Below are 18,334 nucleotides of genomic sequence, written 5' to 3'. Positions count from 1 at the left end.
ACTGTGAGCCACCAAGGATTGGCTTCTTCTTTGTGATTACCATAGGTGAGTACTTTGGACAGTATCTCACATCCATACTTAATAGTACACCCAGCCATACCTGTGTTTGGCTGAAATTTGGAGTTGTATTCAGTTGAAGGTGGGAACTTGGGTTTTCCGTGGATAATCAGGATGGGCACTAACTGGGGCTCTTTTCCTTCTTTCCGCCTCCCCATCAGGAAAGTGGGAGTGCCCATGGCATCAGTGCAGTGAGTGCAGCGGTGCAGCCGTTTCCTTCTGTGAGTTCTGTCCACGTTCCTTTTGTAAAGATCATGAAAAGGGGGCGCTGGTTCCCTCTGCACTGGAAGGCCATCTCTGCTGCTCCGAACATGATCCCTTATCTCCTGTCTCATCAGAATACTGGAGCAAGATCAAATGTAAATTGGAATCACAAGATCATGGAGAAGTAAAAGAATAAATGGGTGGTGATTTCCTTTTTTTTCTATTTAAATGAAAAAAAAAAAGGAAAATCAAAAAGTAAATAGATAATGCATTAATCAAAGGAGAGACTGCTGCAGTGCATACAGCCTTTGCCATCAGTACTGCCTTATTAACGTGAAAATGGGGAACTTGTTCCAGCAAGGCAGTTGGTGGTATCTGGTTTTTCTGTTTTGTTGATTTGGGGGTTCTTTTGTGGAGGGTTCAATTCCCTTGGTCTTTTTTTGCCTTTTATTGTGCTTCAATGCCTTTGCGGCTAGATAAAGAGATGTCTTTGCTTTTAAAATAAGAACAAAGAGAAAAGAAAGTTTTGTTAATGAGATGAATTTAAAGTCTAAGATGTGTTCCTTGGGTGTAAAAAGCAAAAGTAGCCATCATTCCTTTATTTATTTTCATTTTTAAAAATTTTGAGAAGTATAGTTCAGATAGTCTAATCAGTGTGTGTGTGTGTGTGTGTATTTTAAATAGGAATTGGAGAAAGCCCTCTAGAAAAGGGTATGAGGATCTTTATATACCTCTATACTGAGCAGTAGGTAGGCTAACTTCTCTTTCTCTTCAAAATGTCTTTTATTGTCTTAGAGAAGGGTTCTATGGGAGTATCGAATCTGGCTTCTTGAAAGCAAAATGCCTCAGTGGGTTTTACCTCTGTGGTCTTAAACCAGGTGGGCTTTGTGAAGTAACTTTACCTAGAAAGTTATATACGGTGGTTTTGTTTTTTTGTTTTGGAGGGAAAAAATGGATGTACTTAACTGAATTTGAAATGCTTTCCATTGACAGTGGGTATTTTCGATGAAGTGTGTTTATGTGGATATGAATGCACAGAATGATCATTCTATTTTGACACTGATAAAGGCAGCCACAGAGAGATGAAAGGCATGGACCAAAAGTTGGATCATATAAAGCGCTATTTTCTGTCCAATTTAATGTAGACCCTGGTCTTACTTGGAGAGAATTAATTATGGGCATTTTATTTTGTCTCTGCTTTCCTCTCCTAATCAAACATCTCCTTTGTCAACTGACTATAATCATGCTAACTGGTGAAAACTACTCAGATAAGTTTGAATTGTATTTGAATAGTTCTTTTTGATTTAGTTCCTATTTTGGGGGGCATCCCAAAGTTATGTGTAAACAGTTTTTACTTAGATATCTAATACTTAAAATTGCCACCATTGAGGAAGGGGAAACACTTCCACAGGATGTATAAGAGCCATACAAACACACTTCATCTTAGGAATTACTTAGGGAAAGCTCCCAAGAAAGCAGTATTAGCAAAAATGGTTGTGATTCTTGTATCTCATAGATGCACGTATATCAAGATATATGCCCACAACACTCACTTGCTTTTTAATGCTTAGGAATATGTATATTCCAGTATTCCTTGTATGAAATAATTAGTAATGTCAGACAGTGTCGTAACACTGTACTAAGTAGAAGTTTAGAATTAGTGTGAATGTTAACTTTCTCTGTGAGTTTGGACTGCTTACAGTTGCTGGTACCTGGTAGCATATATTTTCCCTGAAGAAGTACCTAGTAACCTTATGAAGGTAGGGAAGATAGATGTTCTACCATAGCGGTCCCCAACCTTTTTGGCACCAGGACTGGTGCTCCTATGAGAATCTAATGCCTAATGGTCTGAGGTGGAGCTGAGGCCGTGATGCACTACGGAGCGGCTACAGATACAGATGAAACTTCACTCACTTACCACTCACCTCCTGCTGTGCGGCCCAGTTCCTAAGAGGCCATGGACCCATACTGGTCCACAGCCTGTGAGTTGGGGACCCCTCCTCTACTACATTCCTTCAATTGTGTTATATGTGTTCCTTTTCCTTATCAATTTAGAGCTCTTCTCTGGAAAAAAAAAAGAGAGAGACTGTTTCATGCCTCTCTCTCTCCTCTCCTCTCTTCTCCCTCCATCTCTCTTCCTCTCCCTCCTCTCTCTCTCTCTCTCTCTCTCTCTCTCTCTCTCTCTCTCTCTGTATGTAAATGTGCAATTATACTGGATTTTCTCTTGTCAAAATGAAAAAAAAAAAAACACTACATTTCCTTTACTTAAGCTCCTAAACTGCCATTTGCCTGATTCCGGCAATTCTGAGATAACTTACTGGGCCTCCAGACAATTCTATTGATTAGATATGGTCCCAAAAGAAAGAGCAAAATGGACAATGCTATACATGTTACCAGCTGTAATTGCTAAAAGTAACATGAATTATAGCTTACCAAAACACTAAACTTTGCTCTTGAGCAATTATATAGTTTGATGTCCTTTTAAAGAATAATTTAAGAAAATCTAGGTTTTATCATACTAAAACTTTATTTTGTATATGTATATGATAAATGTTTGCATTTTTAAACTTACTAACATGAAGGATTTCCTTTAATATTTGAAATGCAACTCTTATTGAAACAGTATCCAACATAAAATCTTATTTCCTTGCTTTGTTTTGGACTTAGTACTATTTAATATCTGATGACTTTTATATGGTAAGCCAGGGTATATCCTATATACTACACATACCTTAGGTTTAAGTATTTTTATGCAGCTTCTTCATTGTGTCACATTTTTGTTTGTGTATCTTTAACAGAGCTCTGATGAGATTTCTTAATCTTTTTTTGTGGGTGAGGGGTGACTAACAGGATTGTTCTGCCATTTTAGAAATCAGGGTAGAAAACAAAATAGCTAAGAATAACTCTGGAGTCTTTGTCACTGAAAGAGTGATCTTTAAGAGTCTAAAAAGTGGTTTTAGTCATGCCAGTGCCAATGAGCTCTCCTTACACCTCCATAGTATCACTGTTGACCTATGTTATATATTGTAAAGTTGCAGGTTCTGGAAGCAGAAAAAGAGTAAATTATGTTTTATGTGTGCATACTATATACATGCACTGTGCTTGCCTATGCTTCACCAATGAAATATTCCAAAAGACATACTGCTGCTCATTCATAGTCTGATGTTCATATTTGTTAACTTTTAAATCTATATTTGGTAAGAGCATAAAAGGCTGGTTTTTATTCCTGTCAAAAATGAAATAATTTAAAGCAGCATGGGATGACGGTATTTTTTTTAACCTCATATTCTTTGGAGGAAAAAGTGAATGTACGATTTTTGATAATCAGCTATATAAAGTTTCATAAATTGGATCGCTAACAACTGAAGATGAAACCCTGGGGAAAAGTCCAGGCATGGTGCAGTGGGAGGAGGGGCTGGACCACAGACGAAGGAGCCGAGGGCCCTTCATTCCTGGACGGCTGAAGCAGCAGGAGGACGGGATTGACTTTTTAAATATCTAATCAGGACTAGAATTAGGGAGTTTATTTTCATTTTTGTTTTAACAAGTTCCAGCTCTATCTTAATTCTCAAAAATGATCTGGCCTAATTTATAGAATAGGCTGACTTTTAGAATCATTGAAACTTGGAGATTTCTGTGTGTTCAAGTCAAGAACATATCTAAAAACTAAAAATAATAATAATAATAGGGGCATGTAAGATTGCTCTCTGCTCTCTTCTGCCATTTCCAAATATTTGGAAACATACCTGTAAATAACATTATGAAACTCTGAGATAATCATGTAAAGGACTCATACAGGGCAGGCTGTTGGACAACTTTCTTTCTTGGTTCATGAAGTAGTTTCCTTTTTGAAGCGTTTGTCATGTGGCATGTGTTCCAATCAGGGTCAAACCCAGATCTGCAGATTGGAAACAGGCCAGCTATAAAGAATGTAATCTCTGGACTACCCAGATTTGTTGCTTGTCTTTCATTTCATTTATAAATACAAAGTTCTTCCTTTAGCATTCACCTTAAAGGTGCTGCCACTCGCCATGTCCCAGCAGGATAAGAAAACAAGTTACCATGGAGTCCTTACAGCTTGGGAAGCTTACATTTGATGTACTTGTACATGAGGTACGGCAACACTGGGAAGTTGCTTTATGGGCAGTGCAAATTAGACTTGAATTACTTCTTACTAGGCTGATGCATCTAGCCACGCCCAAGTTGCTGCAGACATGATGTGATCATTTGGAGCAATTTCCTTTGGCCTAGGGCCACATAGAATGGGTTTCTGGTTATTTGTAAACAAAGAATAGAACTTGCTTCCATTTTCAGATAGGCTAGGGAATAGATATAATTAGACAGCTTTGTCATGTATTATCAGATATTTAAAAGTTGGAAATTTGTATATACTGAAGTCTACCAACTTTTATCTAGGGTGGGGCACGGAGAAAAAGGGGTTATGGTTATAGTAGGGTAACAGAGGGGGATGATAATGTTTACCACAGGTACGAAGTAGTCACTTTAACATTGAGACCTCTGCCTCATTGAATTCAGGTTTTTTAAGTACTTGAAATTCTTCATATTCTCCTTCTTTTAACAGTTATTTTATGAAGTAAAAAACATTGTTTTGTATACTGTTTTGAAAATAAATGGCCTAGTCTCTTATCCTCTTTAACTCGGATTAAAGGTGAAGTTCTGCAAATGGGGAAGCATGTTCACAGTAGATATCTCAGATTAAATGCACACATTTGAGGAAGAGACTCCTGCATGAGACACCAGCAGCATTTTTATATTTCCTGTGTACTTTATTTTGTCAACCCACACACCTCTTATTTCCTTTTAGTATATGCCTATGTAGGGAAAACAAATTGTACTTATGTTACACTCCTGAAATGCTGGGTGTAACCTATGTGTTTCAAAAACCATTTACATTCTTTTTGTCAGTCCATTGCTTAAGTGACAAGTTCAGGTTCTTGTGGCACATATGTATGGAGAAGGAGGAAGAGAATTACCTGTCCTTAAGCAGCCTCTGACAGTCATTAATTTGTAAGAAAAAGGGAAATGAAAAATAGTTACCAAAGTCATTTATTGTCGTTAGTTTTCTTATATGACATTATGGCATCTGCATAGTGGCAAGAAAGCACCCTCAGTTTCCAGTACTCCCCTTCCTTACTGGCCACAGATTTCTGATATGTGTGAATGGCTCTCAATGGCCATCAGATTACCTGGATAAGGTATTTATAAGGTATTCTTGTCAGTTTAGAAGTGGACTGGATAAAATTTACTTTGTTGTCATTTATATCGCTATTTTATTTGTGCTTTCACATACCCTATGTTGAAAAAGAAAATCACGTTGCCACTGACAGCAAAGATGCTAAATGATGATTACAACTGGCTAATAAGATTCTTTTTATATACAAGGGTGTGTGCATAATTGGAATTGATAAGAGAAATTCATTTGTATCCACTTGTGATATTGCACAACAAACAAATGTTTTCATTTCCTTGTGACCTTTATGATAATGACCTTTGTAGATTGGTTATTTCTGTACTTTGTTTATCTGTAATAAACTTTGTAGATCCTGTGAAATGTTATTTTGCCTAAATCACTTGAGAACTTGAGTCTTTAATAACAGCATCAATATTCACTAAAGTCAATCTCTTTTGAGTTTCTGTAACTTGGCTAGAAGCTTGACACTAAGGGATTAGTGTTAATTTTCCCTGGGGGTGTTCCACTAGGGCATTATTGTATATTGACTTCATGTTGCCACACAGACTTCAAGATATACGATATTTTGGGGATTTTGTTGATTGGCCTATGTTTTATTGCATAGTGTGAAATGTGCAAAGCTTGGTTAAACTGTATATAGATAGCTTACAGTTGACTAGTTATAGTGTATTTAGGATTGCCTGTAATATTTAAGCTGCTTACTACTGTGTGTGCTGGTAGGAACATATAATTTTTGTATATTTACTGAAATGTTGCCTTTTTTATTTTACAAATACTTTGGATTCAAATGTGTTTTTTGCTTCCGTGAGGATTAATTTGGAAAGGTTTTTAATGACATTCCACTGATTACAGATTTTGCTTGAGATTGACTTCAATAAATTGTCCTGTATGTTCCAAATTAAATGTGGACTTGTTCATTGCCTGTAATTTCTTGCTACAACTCACTGGGCAAAGGCCCTCATGGGAGGGAGGGGACCTAGCTGCGGGCTGAATGACCTAATATGTCCACCCTCAGCCAGTGAGGCCTGCAGCACAGCAAAGTCCTGTATGAGAACTAAGTATAATTTTCTTCAGAAGGCTGCTGTGCTGCTAATAAACTTGGATCTGAAAATGTGAGGATTTTGTTTTGTGTTAATGGGGGTAAAGGTCCTTGAAGAATGTTGCTCCTTGCTTTGGTGTGGTATGAGACTATCAAGGCACAGGTGAAGGACATTGAAGGGGAGAGTCATCACTTTCATCTCACTGGTTTATCAGACCGAAAGGCAGCCTGCCGCCTGGCTGGACACTTAGAACTAACTCCTTGCCAAATGTACTAGAAAACAGGAGGGCTTGCTTTTCATTCCTTTTACTAGGTGATGGCTCTCAGAACACCGCAAAGCTGCTACTCCTGCTTCCGGGGGATTGCTGAGCTGTCTGGGTAGGGAGGTGGCTGAACAACCTTTCTGGCCTGCAGTTCCCCCGAGTGACCGCCAGCCCGCGCTGAGAGCAGCTGAGATCCGGCCTCCGGGGGCGGCCCTTGTGTTCCCGCTGCAGCGGCTGCCACGTCAGTGCAGCGTCCTGTCTCCGGGCTCTGCGGCGGCTCTGCGGCCGGATGGGGAAGGTGGCAGCGTCGGCAGTCTTCGGGGCCGAACTGGGGGTGCGGATTGTGCTGCTCACTGCCTTCTTGTAAGCGGTTTGGGGATTGGACCCCAGGGCCCCGCACCCTCCTGCGTGGACGGATGGGCTGCGATCCTTTAAGTAACAGGCAGGAAGGTCCTCGCCACTGATAGCTCCTACCCGGCGCTCTCGGTGCCGCGCCTCGCCGGCCGAGGTCGGGGTCCTTCCGTGGGAAACCCGGAGGAAGCAAACCAACGTGCTCAGTACTTTCTGTTTCCCCTTTAGGGTAACAGAGCGTCTCCCTCCCTTCCAGAGACTTATCCAACCAGAGGAGATGTGGCTTTACCGGAATCCGTATGTGGAAGAGTATTTCCCAACCAAGCCGATGTTTGTGCGTGGAGAATTAGCCCTTCCTTCTGCCCCTTAATACTTATTACTGAGATTAATGCTAGGAAGCGGAAAGTAGTCAATGGGCTCCAAAATGATCTTTGTAGGGAACTTACTGCCCTTTTGTTGATGTGCTAAGCTTCCTGCTGTGTTAAAGTTCTGCATCCCAATGTTTAAGATCCAGATTTAGACAGCAAGATATTAGTCTATTTTGGCTCAAGAGACATGATCTGTGAGCTCTATTTCTTAGGCTGGCCAGAGGTAACGGGTCATTTAGACGGGTATTTACTGGTCACTGCCCAATGCCCAGTTAACCTACAGTGAAATGCTACTTTTATTTATAGGGGAACAGTTGGGTCTGATATGTGAGTTCTGCTGCCACTTCCATTTCTCTTCCCTGTAAGAGCTATTATAACAACCAGTGGTGTGGAGTTTTGTGGTTTTATTTTGTTTACTCTTTGGCATATTCTGGTTCAGGTCATGGCATTTCTCTCTCCGCTGTCTCTGATCCTCCTGGCCAAATGTCTCAAGAAGGCAGACACAACAGACAGCAAACAAGCCTGCCTAGGTAAGAGCTAACCCTTTCTAGCTCATGTTGTCTTATCTTAGTGCTGGAATGAGAAGGCAAGAATTATGGGGTTCAGCCACTGACACTGTGGCCTCAGTGTTGGAGGCCACTGAGTTCTATGTTTCTGAAGTAATTCTATCTCCCCTACATCCCACTTGTTACCCTTTGAGACAGAAAAACAGCACCATAAAGAACTTGATTAACCTCACAGGTGTGCTTAAATGCACTGGACTAGTTGTACCTCAGAAATGTCTTCAGCCTAGGAGAGAAGTTCTCCCTGTACTAAAACAGCAGTCAGTCATTGAGAGCCATATTACTTTTATATTCTATCTCAGAAAGGCCATGGCTGCTCTTAATGAGACAGTGATCACATAGTTCCTCCTAACAGTAAGTTTCTTTGCTTTCCAGCTGCCAGCCTTGCCCTGGTTTTGAATGGTGTTTTTACCAACACAATAAAACTGATAGTAGGAAGGTAAGTGACAAGTTAGCCGCCCGAGTGTCTGCCTCAGCCCTTCCTTCAGCAGTCAGTGGCCTCTAGAGCACCCCTTGAAGTTGTACTGTCACTTGCTCTTTACCCTAAAAAAGTAATCATGTGCTGGAGTGGCTCCCCCCCACCCCCAAATTTAAATGTTGACCCTGGAAATAAGGCTTCTTAGTGGTGACTAGCCTAATCCAGTCTCATTATTTTGTCTTGGACACTATTAGACCAGCAGTTAACAGGATTAGTAATGTCAGATACATCATCAAATAATTTCGGGAGTTGTAAATAATTGTGTTCAAACCATGCTCATTTCCTGTAGGCCACGCCCCGATTTCTTCTACCGCTGCTTCCCTGATGGGCAAGCCCATTCTGACTTGATGTGCACAGGAGATAAGGACGTGGTGAATGAGGGCCGTAAGAGCTTCCCTAGTGGACATTCTTCTTGTATGAATACCAGATGGACTCTACTTCTGTGCTTTTTTTTTTTTTTGCATCACTGAATTTAACCTGGGAAGTTTGTGACGATGGGAACATCTCAGTACTCTTGTTCTTGTATCTAGAATTGGAAGAACTCTCCCCCCACATCCCCACACCCCCCACCCCCTCCTTAAGAACCACAAGATTTCACAAGCCTGAGCCTTGAATATTAAGGGGTAAATATTCAAGGACAGAGGAAGTAGTTTCCCCTTCAAGAGATTTGAATATTTTACTATTATTTGCTTAGATCCTACAATCTTGTACTAATCATAAAAATATTAACTTTTATTGAAGAGTTAGTTACTATGTGTCAAGTGCTTTGGAAAGCACTTTAGATTCTTACCTCATTTGATACTGTAATAGCCCAATAAGGTGGGTACTATTATTTTTATGATTCTCATTTATTCATGAGGAAACTAAACACTGAGAAGTAACCTGCCCAAAGTCCATTATTTATTCCTTTTGTTTCCTTCTCCCTCATAATCAATGATCTACTCCTGAAGTATACAAAAAAGGAGATAAAACATGTTCATGTTTCCTGGCCTCCTATTTGCAGATGAATGACATAGCTTCCTTTAAATAAAAGACGCACTTATAGGTTTTTCCTCTTCTAGTTGCATTTGCTGGTCTGGCCTTTGCTTCCTTCTATCTGGCGGGGAAGTTGCATTGCTTCACACCAAAAGGCCGTGGGAAATCTTGGAGGTTCTGTGCCTTTCTGTCACCTCTACTTTTTGCAGCTATAATTGCACTGTCCCGCACCTGTGACTATAAGCATCACTGGCAAGGTAAGCAAGGTATTCATGCCATGGAAGCTTCCATGTAGCACTCATTTTATCCCTAGCACTAGGCACAAAGGGAGATGCTCACACTATGTACCTGTTGAGTGAATGAAGAAATGTGTATGGGATGGTCTGGGTTCTGTACTAAGTAAGTGTTTATAGCTACATGGAGGATGAGAAAGTACACTGTGACCTTTTAAAGGAGGAATGTCCTAATTTTTCCATTATTTTGAGGTATCGTAAGTATAAAATAAACTATAAGAAATTTTTTATAACAAACCTCAAAGCTCACAAAGGTAAAATTCAAGAAAACATAAAATTGTAATTAAACCAAAGAAATTTAAGTTGGTATACTAAAACATCCAAGTTTCAGAACATCTTCACAGAAAACCTACAATTTAAAAAAAAAGGTGACGGTATAGCCCAGATATCCTTAGGAGACCTATTATATAGAGTTATAAACTCCTGAAGAGTTTAAGAGTTTATTCTTTCTCTAGAACTCTTTAAATAGTGTAAAAAAGTAAAAAAAAAAAAAAAAAAAAAAATTAAATCTTGCATGCCTAGAAAAAGGCTTATCATATTTAACTAAAGATGTATTTTTATTGGGTATTTAGAGAACCTGAAAATGATAATCCTGTAACTATATGATAAAACTGAGAAAGCCTAAAGAAACTGTGAACCTAGAATTGTGGGGTTTTGCAGGCCAAACAATTAGAATAACCTAGAGGGCCAAGTTCTCTGTACTGTGCGATATCTGACATGATTTGAGAGTCTAATATGATTAAGAGAAGACCTTATCTCCTCTCTCTTCAGATGTACTAGTCGGATCTGTGATTGGCCTGACATTTGCCTATGTCTGCTACAGGCAGTATTATCCTCCTCTGACTGATGAAGAATGCCATAAACCATTTCAGAACAGACTTGGACTTCTCACTGCACAAAAGAAGCCTGGTGATCCTTATCATTTTGATATTTAGAAATTGGAGCTACCTCAGTGGAGATTAGGTGAATTAGCCCCTCCTAGAACTTCTTACTTTTTTACCTCTTAGGTGCAAGTGAGGACATCAGCACTTCACTCTGTCTATGATTATGCAGTTTTGCCTCTGGCTCACGATTTATCATGAGGAGTCAAGGTTCTTTTTCACTACTGTATGCCACACATTCTGGTAAAGAGATCTTTGAATAGTCCTCCAACAACGTATGAATCTGGTCCACCAGATTGGTATCTCAAGATCTACAGTGTTTTTCCATTTAAATTTAAATGTTCTTGAAAAGATCTTGTCAGAAAGAAGCCTTTACATAGCCCCACTTTATGCTAGAAGCTGGAGTTAATTATCAAAATATCATTTCCCATAGCTCAAAATCTAAAGTCTAGGGTTCTATTTACTATTTCTGGTGACAATTCCATCAAGCCTTAAATAGGAAAATGTCCATTTCTGGATTGTTTACCATTGATATGTATGTCTTATCCAAGTCCAGCCAGATAACGCTGTTCATTTTTAATACTGTTGGCATAAATGATTTGTTGAATTACCAAGTAAACAATAAGAAAGAAAATGGTTAGGAGTGTGATTTTGGTGCTAACAACTAATGACTGTTTCTACCTCATTTGTCCTTAACTGTGCTAATGAGCTTCTTTCCCTCCTTTCATGACTGAAGATCTGCCCAAATGCATCAACTCTGCTAACTGCCTAAGGCAGGAAAGAAAAATTACAGATATCATTATCTGGATGACAAGTGAATCTTTTTCTGTCCCTTCTTTACAATGAACTATGAGGGACAATTATACGATATCATCAAAATTGATGCTATAGGACCTAGAACTACCTCTTTAATGAGGTTAAATATGACCTTATTTCTGTCTATTACATTTTCAATGTATCTTTTTCCTTCAGTAAATGTGATTGACAGGCAGATAAAATGGTGAATGTGGGGTTTTTTTGGTACTAAAGTACCATTTGAAAGCTGAAACATTTCTAAAGTAAAATTTGTAAGATTCTCCATCTCACATAAATGATTCAACTACCTATAATAGTGGCTGACGATTATAAATACCAAAGGAGAGGCTCAATATTTACCTCATAACTGCCAAACTTTAAATTCTGAACTATACCTGCCTAGGACAATGAAAACACCGTGAGTCAGACAAAAACTTGAATGTCATGTTCCTTGCCCAAAACTTTTATTTTTTAAACTTGTTTTATAGAGGAAGAGAAAATGGTTATTATATTGATTTTCTTTATGATAGATGAACTAGGTAAAGGTAGGCAATGGGTCAATATGGTTTTATTTCAATATTTACTAGAGTTTTAAATATAATCACATAAAAAAACAGACATTTCAGAAAGTGCAAAATATTAGAAAGCTAATCAATGCTATTAATCTTTCCATGCAAACAAATCTCTTTTGCTAAGCAATATCAATTCTGCAGTTGGGAATATGTATAAAATGATACTCTATCAGAGTTAAAAAATAGGCTTGGTCAAGAGATTGCACATGATACAACTGAAATAGTGCAAATAATATACCACTAAATAAAGGATTTAAATCAAGCTTATTACCCCATCTAATATACAACCATGATAATACCACAAGAAAGAAACATTTCTTAGCAGTGGTTTATCTAGCTATCCAGAGTTATGCTGTTCATCTTTGGTTACAAGGACTCACTCTTGCATGTCCTCTGGTTACTCCTAAATAGTACCAATTCTGGCTAAATATGAAGAATAACCTTAAATTTTAAAACAACTTGACAAAAGCTTTCCCTATAATATATATTGAATGCTACTTAATTCTCAATAACCCTTCAAACTCAATTTATGTAGTAAAGAAAATATTCCATATATCTGAAACTTTTTAGTGGTTTAGTCAGCAATTGTCTATAATCAGACAGACAAGGAAAGGCCAGACTCTGACCTATACCCCAGCCTTACCTCTACCATCTCTAAGGTAACAATTAACCTTCCCTTTTCTCTCTAGAAAGGGAAAAGATCGCTGCTGTTGAAGAGATGGCTTATGTGAAATGCCAGTGCTTTGGACATCATGATACATTTACAAAAAAAAAAAAAAAAACATAAAAAACAACACAGCTTGCCTGGCTATGCCTCACTATAAACAATGGGTTGTGGAATCTGAGAGGAGTGTATCACAAAGAAAACTGCAAAGACAAAGACAAACTGACCAATGAGAAACAAAATAACCTCTAGCACAGTGGTGAGCCTATGCCTTGGGAAAAATTAGTCTATGTTCACCCACCTTCTTCAAGGTACATCTCACTTTGTATGTTCAGACACTGACTCTTCAATAGCTGTTCCTTGGCCCCTGCAGGCATGTTTTTCTTCAGAATAAGCAAAATTTCCCCTCAAACCTACCTGCTCAACCAACAATGCCTATGCCATGAGCTTTTTAAATAAGCATTCTGGATTGTGGGTACCTGAGGAGGCAATGATGTTTACAAAGTGTTTTTAAAGAGGACACACAATGCTACCATCACCCAAGTGGATGTGGCAGGTGACTTACATAAATTCTATTTCACCATAAATGCACCAGTCTGTCAAGGCTGTGCAATTTCAGGTTTGTCAGCCTTTATAGCTTCACCTTCAATTAAAGAACAAAAGCTAAGTCAGAATTCATCTAGTCTCACATAATGTGAACTAAATGGTCCACTTTAGACTCTCAGAGGAGCTCAAATAACTGTAAAAACAATAAACAGCAACAGTGATTCATAGCAATAAATTTGTCAGTCAGCTGTAGAGCATAAACTATACTCATTTTAAGCTACATTTTAGACTTCATATAGTACTTGTAAGAAAGATGGCTCAAAAGATTTTGACTGCCTGACAGTTTTTTCCATATCCATTTAAGCCTTCAAATGCAGAGACCACTAATGAGAGATAAGTGTACCCCAAATGCCTTCTGAATTTCAAGTCTATTTCCAAACTAGAACATTTCCTAGAAAAAAACTCTACCAAGTCAAAACATAGCAAACTCAAAACAGACTTTATACCATCTCATGTAATAAGCAAAAAAGTATGATACCTATATACTATCATCAAATAATTAAAGGAGCAAACAACCCCCATCTATGAAGAAAAAATGGCAAGTGCTTAGATGAACCCAGTGGTAAAAAAAAAATAGGGTGTCTTCCCTTTGCTTTCCACTCACTTCCAAAATGGAAGATTATCTTCCAAAGACCCCAAAGGTAAGGGGCAGGCAACATGCAAGAAGTGATGCAGCTGAAGAGGAAAACTGCAGCAACAAACCAGGTGGATTTTCTGGGGAAGGACCCCTCAATGTCTGTCTAGGGGAGAGAGGGGAAAGAGGTCACCATGCAGTCACAACTAGAAGGCACCCAGGGAGACTGCCACCTTTCTGGTTACATATCTAAAAAGCCGAGTAATTTAAATCTCAAGATGGGCTGTTTGTAATTTAAATTGTAACTGTTGCTATGGTAACTCTTAGATAATCAAAACTATTAAGCTTCTGAGGTTAGATCCTAACAGTGACAAATGTTATTGGACCATATCACTAGCAACACACAAACACACCTTTCTCTAAGTTGGCTATTGCACTTTTTCCCCATGAAATTTAAACAGAGTCCCTCTACAAATGAATAACCTAGATCTTGGTGACAAGCAACAGAAAAATATAAAGAGATTGAGGCTGCACAGTGCCTTATAACATGTTAATGTATAGGAACTATGCTGCATATATGACATTTAAAAACTTACAGTAAGCAGCCGGCCACAGAGGATTCATTTTTACTGTAAAGGCTGATCAAGGAAAATACCCTTGGTTTGGTAGATTTCTTTGAGGACCAATAATACTGTATCTTCGGACTCCCTGTAAAGAGAAAAATTTATTTGTAAAAGAAAAAAAAAAGCTAACATTTGTACTAGATGCAATTGTCAGTAGTCTGCAAGGTAACCTTCTAACAAATCTAGCATTATGCTCAGTAACAAAAAAGCTAGTAGTAAATGACTTAAGAACAGTTCCCTTTCCATAGAACTCACTCTTGGGACAATATGGAAGAGCCGTCCAGTTGCTCACCTTAATTTTTTAAATGTTATTTACTCTTTTTAAAAAGATAACACAATCATATGGTTCAACATTCAAGATACGTAAGGGTATAATAATAAGGTCCCCCTCCCACCTGTTTCTTAACCACTAGTTCCCATCTTCTGAGAAGCAATGTTATCAATTTCTCATACATCTTCCAGATAATGCTCTGTGTGTGTACAAGCAATTACTTATATCTATGTTCTGAAAGAAATTTGATTATTAAAATAACATTCAGGCCCTGATCAAAATGGTGGAGTATGTAAGCAATGTGCTCTCCTCCTCCCACAATCACAACAAATTACAACTAAATTACAGAACCATCAACATGGAGAGCCACCTAAAGGCTAGCTGCACAGAACTATAACTAGGGATATAATGAAAGGGCCAAGTCAAAAGTGAATGTCAAATGTAATTGAAAAAATATTTGTTTTTTTATTTTTTTAAATAAAAACATTCACGAAGGATTGCCTTAAGGATATGTGGCTCAAACATCTGTGGTTCAAACTTTGAGTCATGAATCTATTTGGGGATCTAATGAAGCCTATGGCCGTTTCCCCAGAAAACATCACATATACATATACACCGAAAATTATAAACAGATTTCATTGGATTCAACTTTTTCTATCCTTCACAAACTCCATACACAGACCTCAGGTTTAGAAACTCCTATGCCAACAAGGGGAGCTTAGCTAAATGAGATATTAAAATGGCGTGATCCTAGTGCATAAGAAAAAAATGGATCAATAGAAAAGAACAGGAAATTCAGATGTCTTAAATATACACAGAAATTCAATATAATGAAGTTAGAATCTCAAATCTCTTAACTGTGTTGTAACAACTGGGTAACCATCTAGAAAACTACCTGGATTAATACACATCTTATTAGGACCAATGAATCAAAGATTTACATGTAAAAATGAAATCATAAAATATCAGAATAAACTGGTGAGGAATTCTTAGGAAAATAAGAAAGGTCTAAGTATGATACAAATTCCAGAAACCAAAAAGGAAAAAACAAATTGGACTACATAAAAATGAAAATTTGCTACTTAGCAAAAACTAGTATATGCAATGTCAAAGACAAACTGGGGAAAAGGTATTTCCAACTCATGTTGCAAACTAATAATAAAAAAAAAAATCAACATTTCAATGTAAAAAAGAATAAAGGGTACAGGTAACTCTCAGAAAAGTAAAAATGGTCCTTAAATATATATCAAGATGCTTCAAACTTATTCATAATAGGAGGAATGCATTTTTTCTTTTTAGTAAAAGGCAAAAGATTCCATATGAAGAGAAACAGGAGCATAAGAAGATTGCAATTTAAAACTATAGTGTGCATGACACATACACTGAAAACTACAAAACATTGTTGAGAGAAATTAAAGACCTGAGAGATGCCATGTTTGTGGATCAGAAGACTCAGTATTATTAAGATGTCAGTTCTCCACAAATTGATCTGTAGATAAAATGCAATCACAAATTCCCAGAAAGTTTTTGGGTTGAAATTAACAAGCTCATTCTAAAAGATACCTCTATGGCCATGCAAAGAACCTACAATAGCTAAAATAACTTTGAATAAGAATAAAGGTGGAGAACACAGTATCTGATATCAAGACTTACAAGACTACAGTAATCAAGACTTTTATTGTCATAAAGATGGACAAATAGTTAAATAGAACAAAACTGAGCCAAGGCAATTTAATGGTTTTTCCATCTTGATAAACTTTTCAACAAATGTTGCTAGAACAACTGGATAGCCACATGCAAAACAATGAATTTCGATCCTTACCTCACCTCATATTTAAAAATTAACTCAATCAAAATGGATCGTGGACCTAAATGTAAAGCTAAAACAATACAACTTCTAGAACAGAGGAGAAATCTTGAGGACTTTGGATATGTCAAAGATTTCTTAAATATGTCAAAAAAGCACAAACAGGACTTCATCAAAATCAAAAACTTTGGCACTTCAAAACATACTGCGAGAAAAATGAAAACCAAACCACACATCCTGAGAATAAAACATCTGAAAAGGACTAGTAACTATAGAAAGAACTCTTGCAATTTAATAAGATAATCCAATTTTTTAAATGGGGAAAAGATTTGAACAGACATTTCACCAAAGATGTATGGATAGCAAACACATGAAAATATGCTCAATATCTTTAATCATCAGGTAAATGCAAATTAAATGAGGTACCATTACAACCCATTTAAAAAAGGCTAAGAGATAAATCATAAACCAATCATATCAAGTGTTGTCGAGGATACAGAGCAACTGGAACTCTCAAACACTGCTATGGTAATGGAAAATACTGGCAGAAAAACAGTTTGGCAATTCCTTTTAGAAATATTCTTACCAGCCATTCTACTCCTAGATAGTTACTAAAGAGAAATTAAAGAATATGTTCATAAAAAGTCTCATACATGAATTTTCACAGCAGTTTTGTAATAGCCAAAAACTGGAAGCAACCCAAATGTCCATCAATAGGTAAATGGCTAAACAAGTCGTGGTACATTCATACACTGGAATATCACTCAGCAATAAAAAGGAAGGAACTACTGATATATACAACATGGATGAATGAAAGAAGCCATACAAAAAAAGAGTATATAGTATGATACCATTTATATAAGTCATGTGTAAACTAATCTATACTAATAAAAGCAGATCAGTCGTTCCCTGGAGGCTGTAAAACAATTAGACCCCAAAAAACAAAAACAATAGAAACAAAAACAACACTTACCAGTAACATAGATGGCTTTGTAAAGCAAATAAATATTCATTAAAACTTTCAATGGGCTTCTCCTGTAGCACATAGTCAATGCGTTGGCCTCCATTCAGCATTCCTACATTGATGGGTGGGACTTCTTTAACTGCCACAGAGGTCTCTTCTATGTTAACATCTGGATATGGAGAAACCATAAGAACCTAAAAGCTTCTAGCCCTCCAAGTTATCCCTACTTCCCCTTAGACTCCAAGTTTACCATAGGATGAGCTACTCTCTATAGAGGAAGCTCTCCCATCTTCCTGCTCTCAATCCCCTTAAAGCTTCTCCTTAAGTCACACTGATTTTGTATGCTTCTCTTGACACTTTTTCTCAGAAATAATGTTTTTCCATAATTTGTGGCTATTAGATGATAGACAAGGCTAGCAGAGCTGAAGGCACATTAGCACTCATAGTATTAGTCCTATACAGTTATAAGGGTAAAGTAGGAAGTCCCTGGGAGAATAAGAACTATACACTATGGAGTCCTTATCTGACCTGACGTAGGAAAATCAATGTGTACAGTGTCACTGACCACTAGGCTTCTCTGAATTTGATTCAGGTTCTGCTTCAGTGTCCTCTGCAGTTTCTGAAGCTTGTAAAGCAGGGTATTGAGCTCTGGTGAAAGACTTCCAGGCCATCCGCAGTGAACCTAGCAAGTTGTTCTTAAGATCCATACTCATCCTGGTTAAGCCCTCTCTCAGTTCTGAAACACATATGAATAAAGAACATTACATGGTTTAC

At 37.7% G+C, this 18,334-nt stretch overlaps 3 protein-coding genes across 17 annotated transcripts in view; 2 read left to right on the top strand and 1 right to left on the bottom strand.

Moving 5' to 3' along the window:
* NSD3 (nuclear receptor binding SET domain protein 3) overlaps positions 1 to 6,376 on the top strand; it is a 93,394-nt gene extending 87,018 nt beyond the window's left edge. For all 10 annotated transcript variants that reach the window (XM_016155259.2, XM_016155255.2, XM_016155250.2 and 7 more), the window contains one exon: positions 219 to 6,376. In XM_016155259.2, coding sequence (XP_016010745.2) covers positions 219 to 457 — 239 coding nt within the window. In that variant the 3' untranslated portion in view covers positions 458 to 6,376. The remainder of the gene's footprint in view (positions 1 to 218) is intronic.
* A 595-nt stretch (positions 6,377 to 6,971) lies between these two features.
* PLPP5 (phospholipid phosphatase 5) lies at positions 6,972 to 13,162 on the top strand. 4 transcript variants are annotated; one of them, XM_036228737.1, is made up of 7 exons: positions 6,972 to 7,109; positions 7,355 to 7,423; positions 7,934 to 8,024; positions 8,433 to 8,496; positions 8,825 to 8,949; positions 9,597 to 9,767; positions 10,575 to 13,162. In XM_036228737.1, the coding sequence occupies exons 1-7, from the start codon at positions 7,065 to 7,067 to the stop codon at positions 10,736 to 10,738; spliced, it is 729 nt and encodes a 242-aa protein (XP_036084630.1). In that variant the 5' UTR covers positions 6,972 to 7,064; the 3' UTR covers positions 10,739 to 13,162. The 4 variants fall into 4 exon arrangements, with proteins under 4 accessions (XP_036084630.1, XP_016010774.1, XP_016010772.1 ...); XM_016155288.2 differs by having other exon boundaries at positions 6,975 to 7,138; positions 7,355 to 7,460; positions 8,825 to 8,919; XM_016155286.2 differs by having other exon boundaries at positions 6,976 to 7,138; positions 7,355 to 7,460.
* Positions 12,032 to 18,334, bottom strand: part of DDHD2 (DDHD domain containing 2) — a 24,176-nt gene continuing 17,873 nt past the window's right edge. For 2 of the 3 annotated variants that reach the window (XM_016155276.2, XM_016155275.2), the window contains 4 exons: positions 18,126 to 18,296; positions 17,570 to 17,729; positions 14,492 to 14,603; positions 12,032 to 14,061 (listed from right to left, as the gene is read on the bottom strand). In XM_016155276.2, coding sequence (XP_016010762.2) covers positions 14,522 to 14,603; positions 17,570 to 17,729; positions 18,126 to 18,296 — 413 coding nt within the window. In that variant the 3' untranslated portion in view covers positions 12,032 to 14,061; positions 14,492 to 14,521. The remainder of the gene's footprint in view (positions 14,062 to 14,491; positions 14,604 to 17,569; positions 17,730 to 18,125; positions 18,297 to 18,334) is intronic. The other variant, XM_016155277.2, reaches the window with a different exon arrangement.

The sequence above is a fragment of the Rousettus aegyptiacus genome, unplaced genomic scaffold (assembly GCF_014176215.1).
Source record: "Rousettus aegyptiacus isolate mRouAeg1 unplaced genomic scaffold, mRouAeg1.p scaffold_m13_p_11, whole genome shotgun sequence".
Classification (NCBI taxonomy): domain Eukaryota; kingdom Metazoa; phylum Chordata; class Mammalia; order Chiroptera; family Pteropodidae; genus Rousettus; species Rousettus aegyptiacus.
The sequence above is the reverse complement of the archived record's forward strand: the minus strand, read 5'-3'. Positions and strand labels throughout refer to the sequence as shown.

Bases quoted from the DNA above. Each gene is read 5' to 3' on its own strand.
- PLPP5 (XM_016155286.2), top strand. From the start codon at position 7,065: ATGGGGAAGGTGGCAGCGTCGGCAGTCTTCGGGGCCGAACTGGGGGTG. The intron at 8,950-9,596 runs GTATGAATACCA...TTCCTCTTCTAG, and splicing joins CCCTAGTGGACATTCTTCTT to TTGCATTTGCTGGTCTGGCC. The intron at 9,768-10,574 runs GTAAGCAAGGTA...CTCTCTCTTCAG, and splicing joins CTATAAGCATCACTGGCAAG to ATGTACTAGTCGGATCTGTG.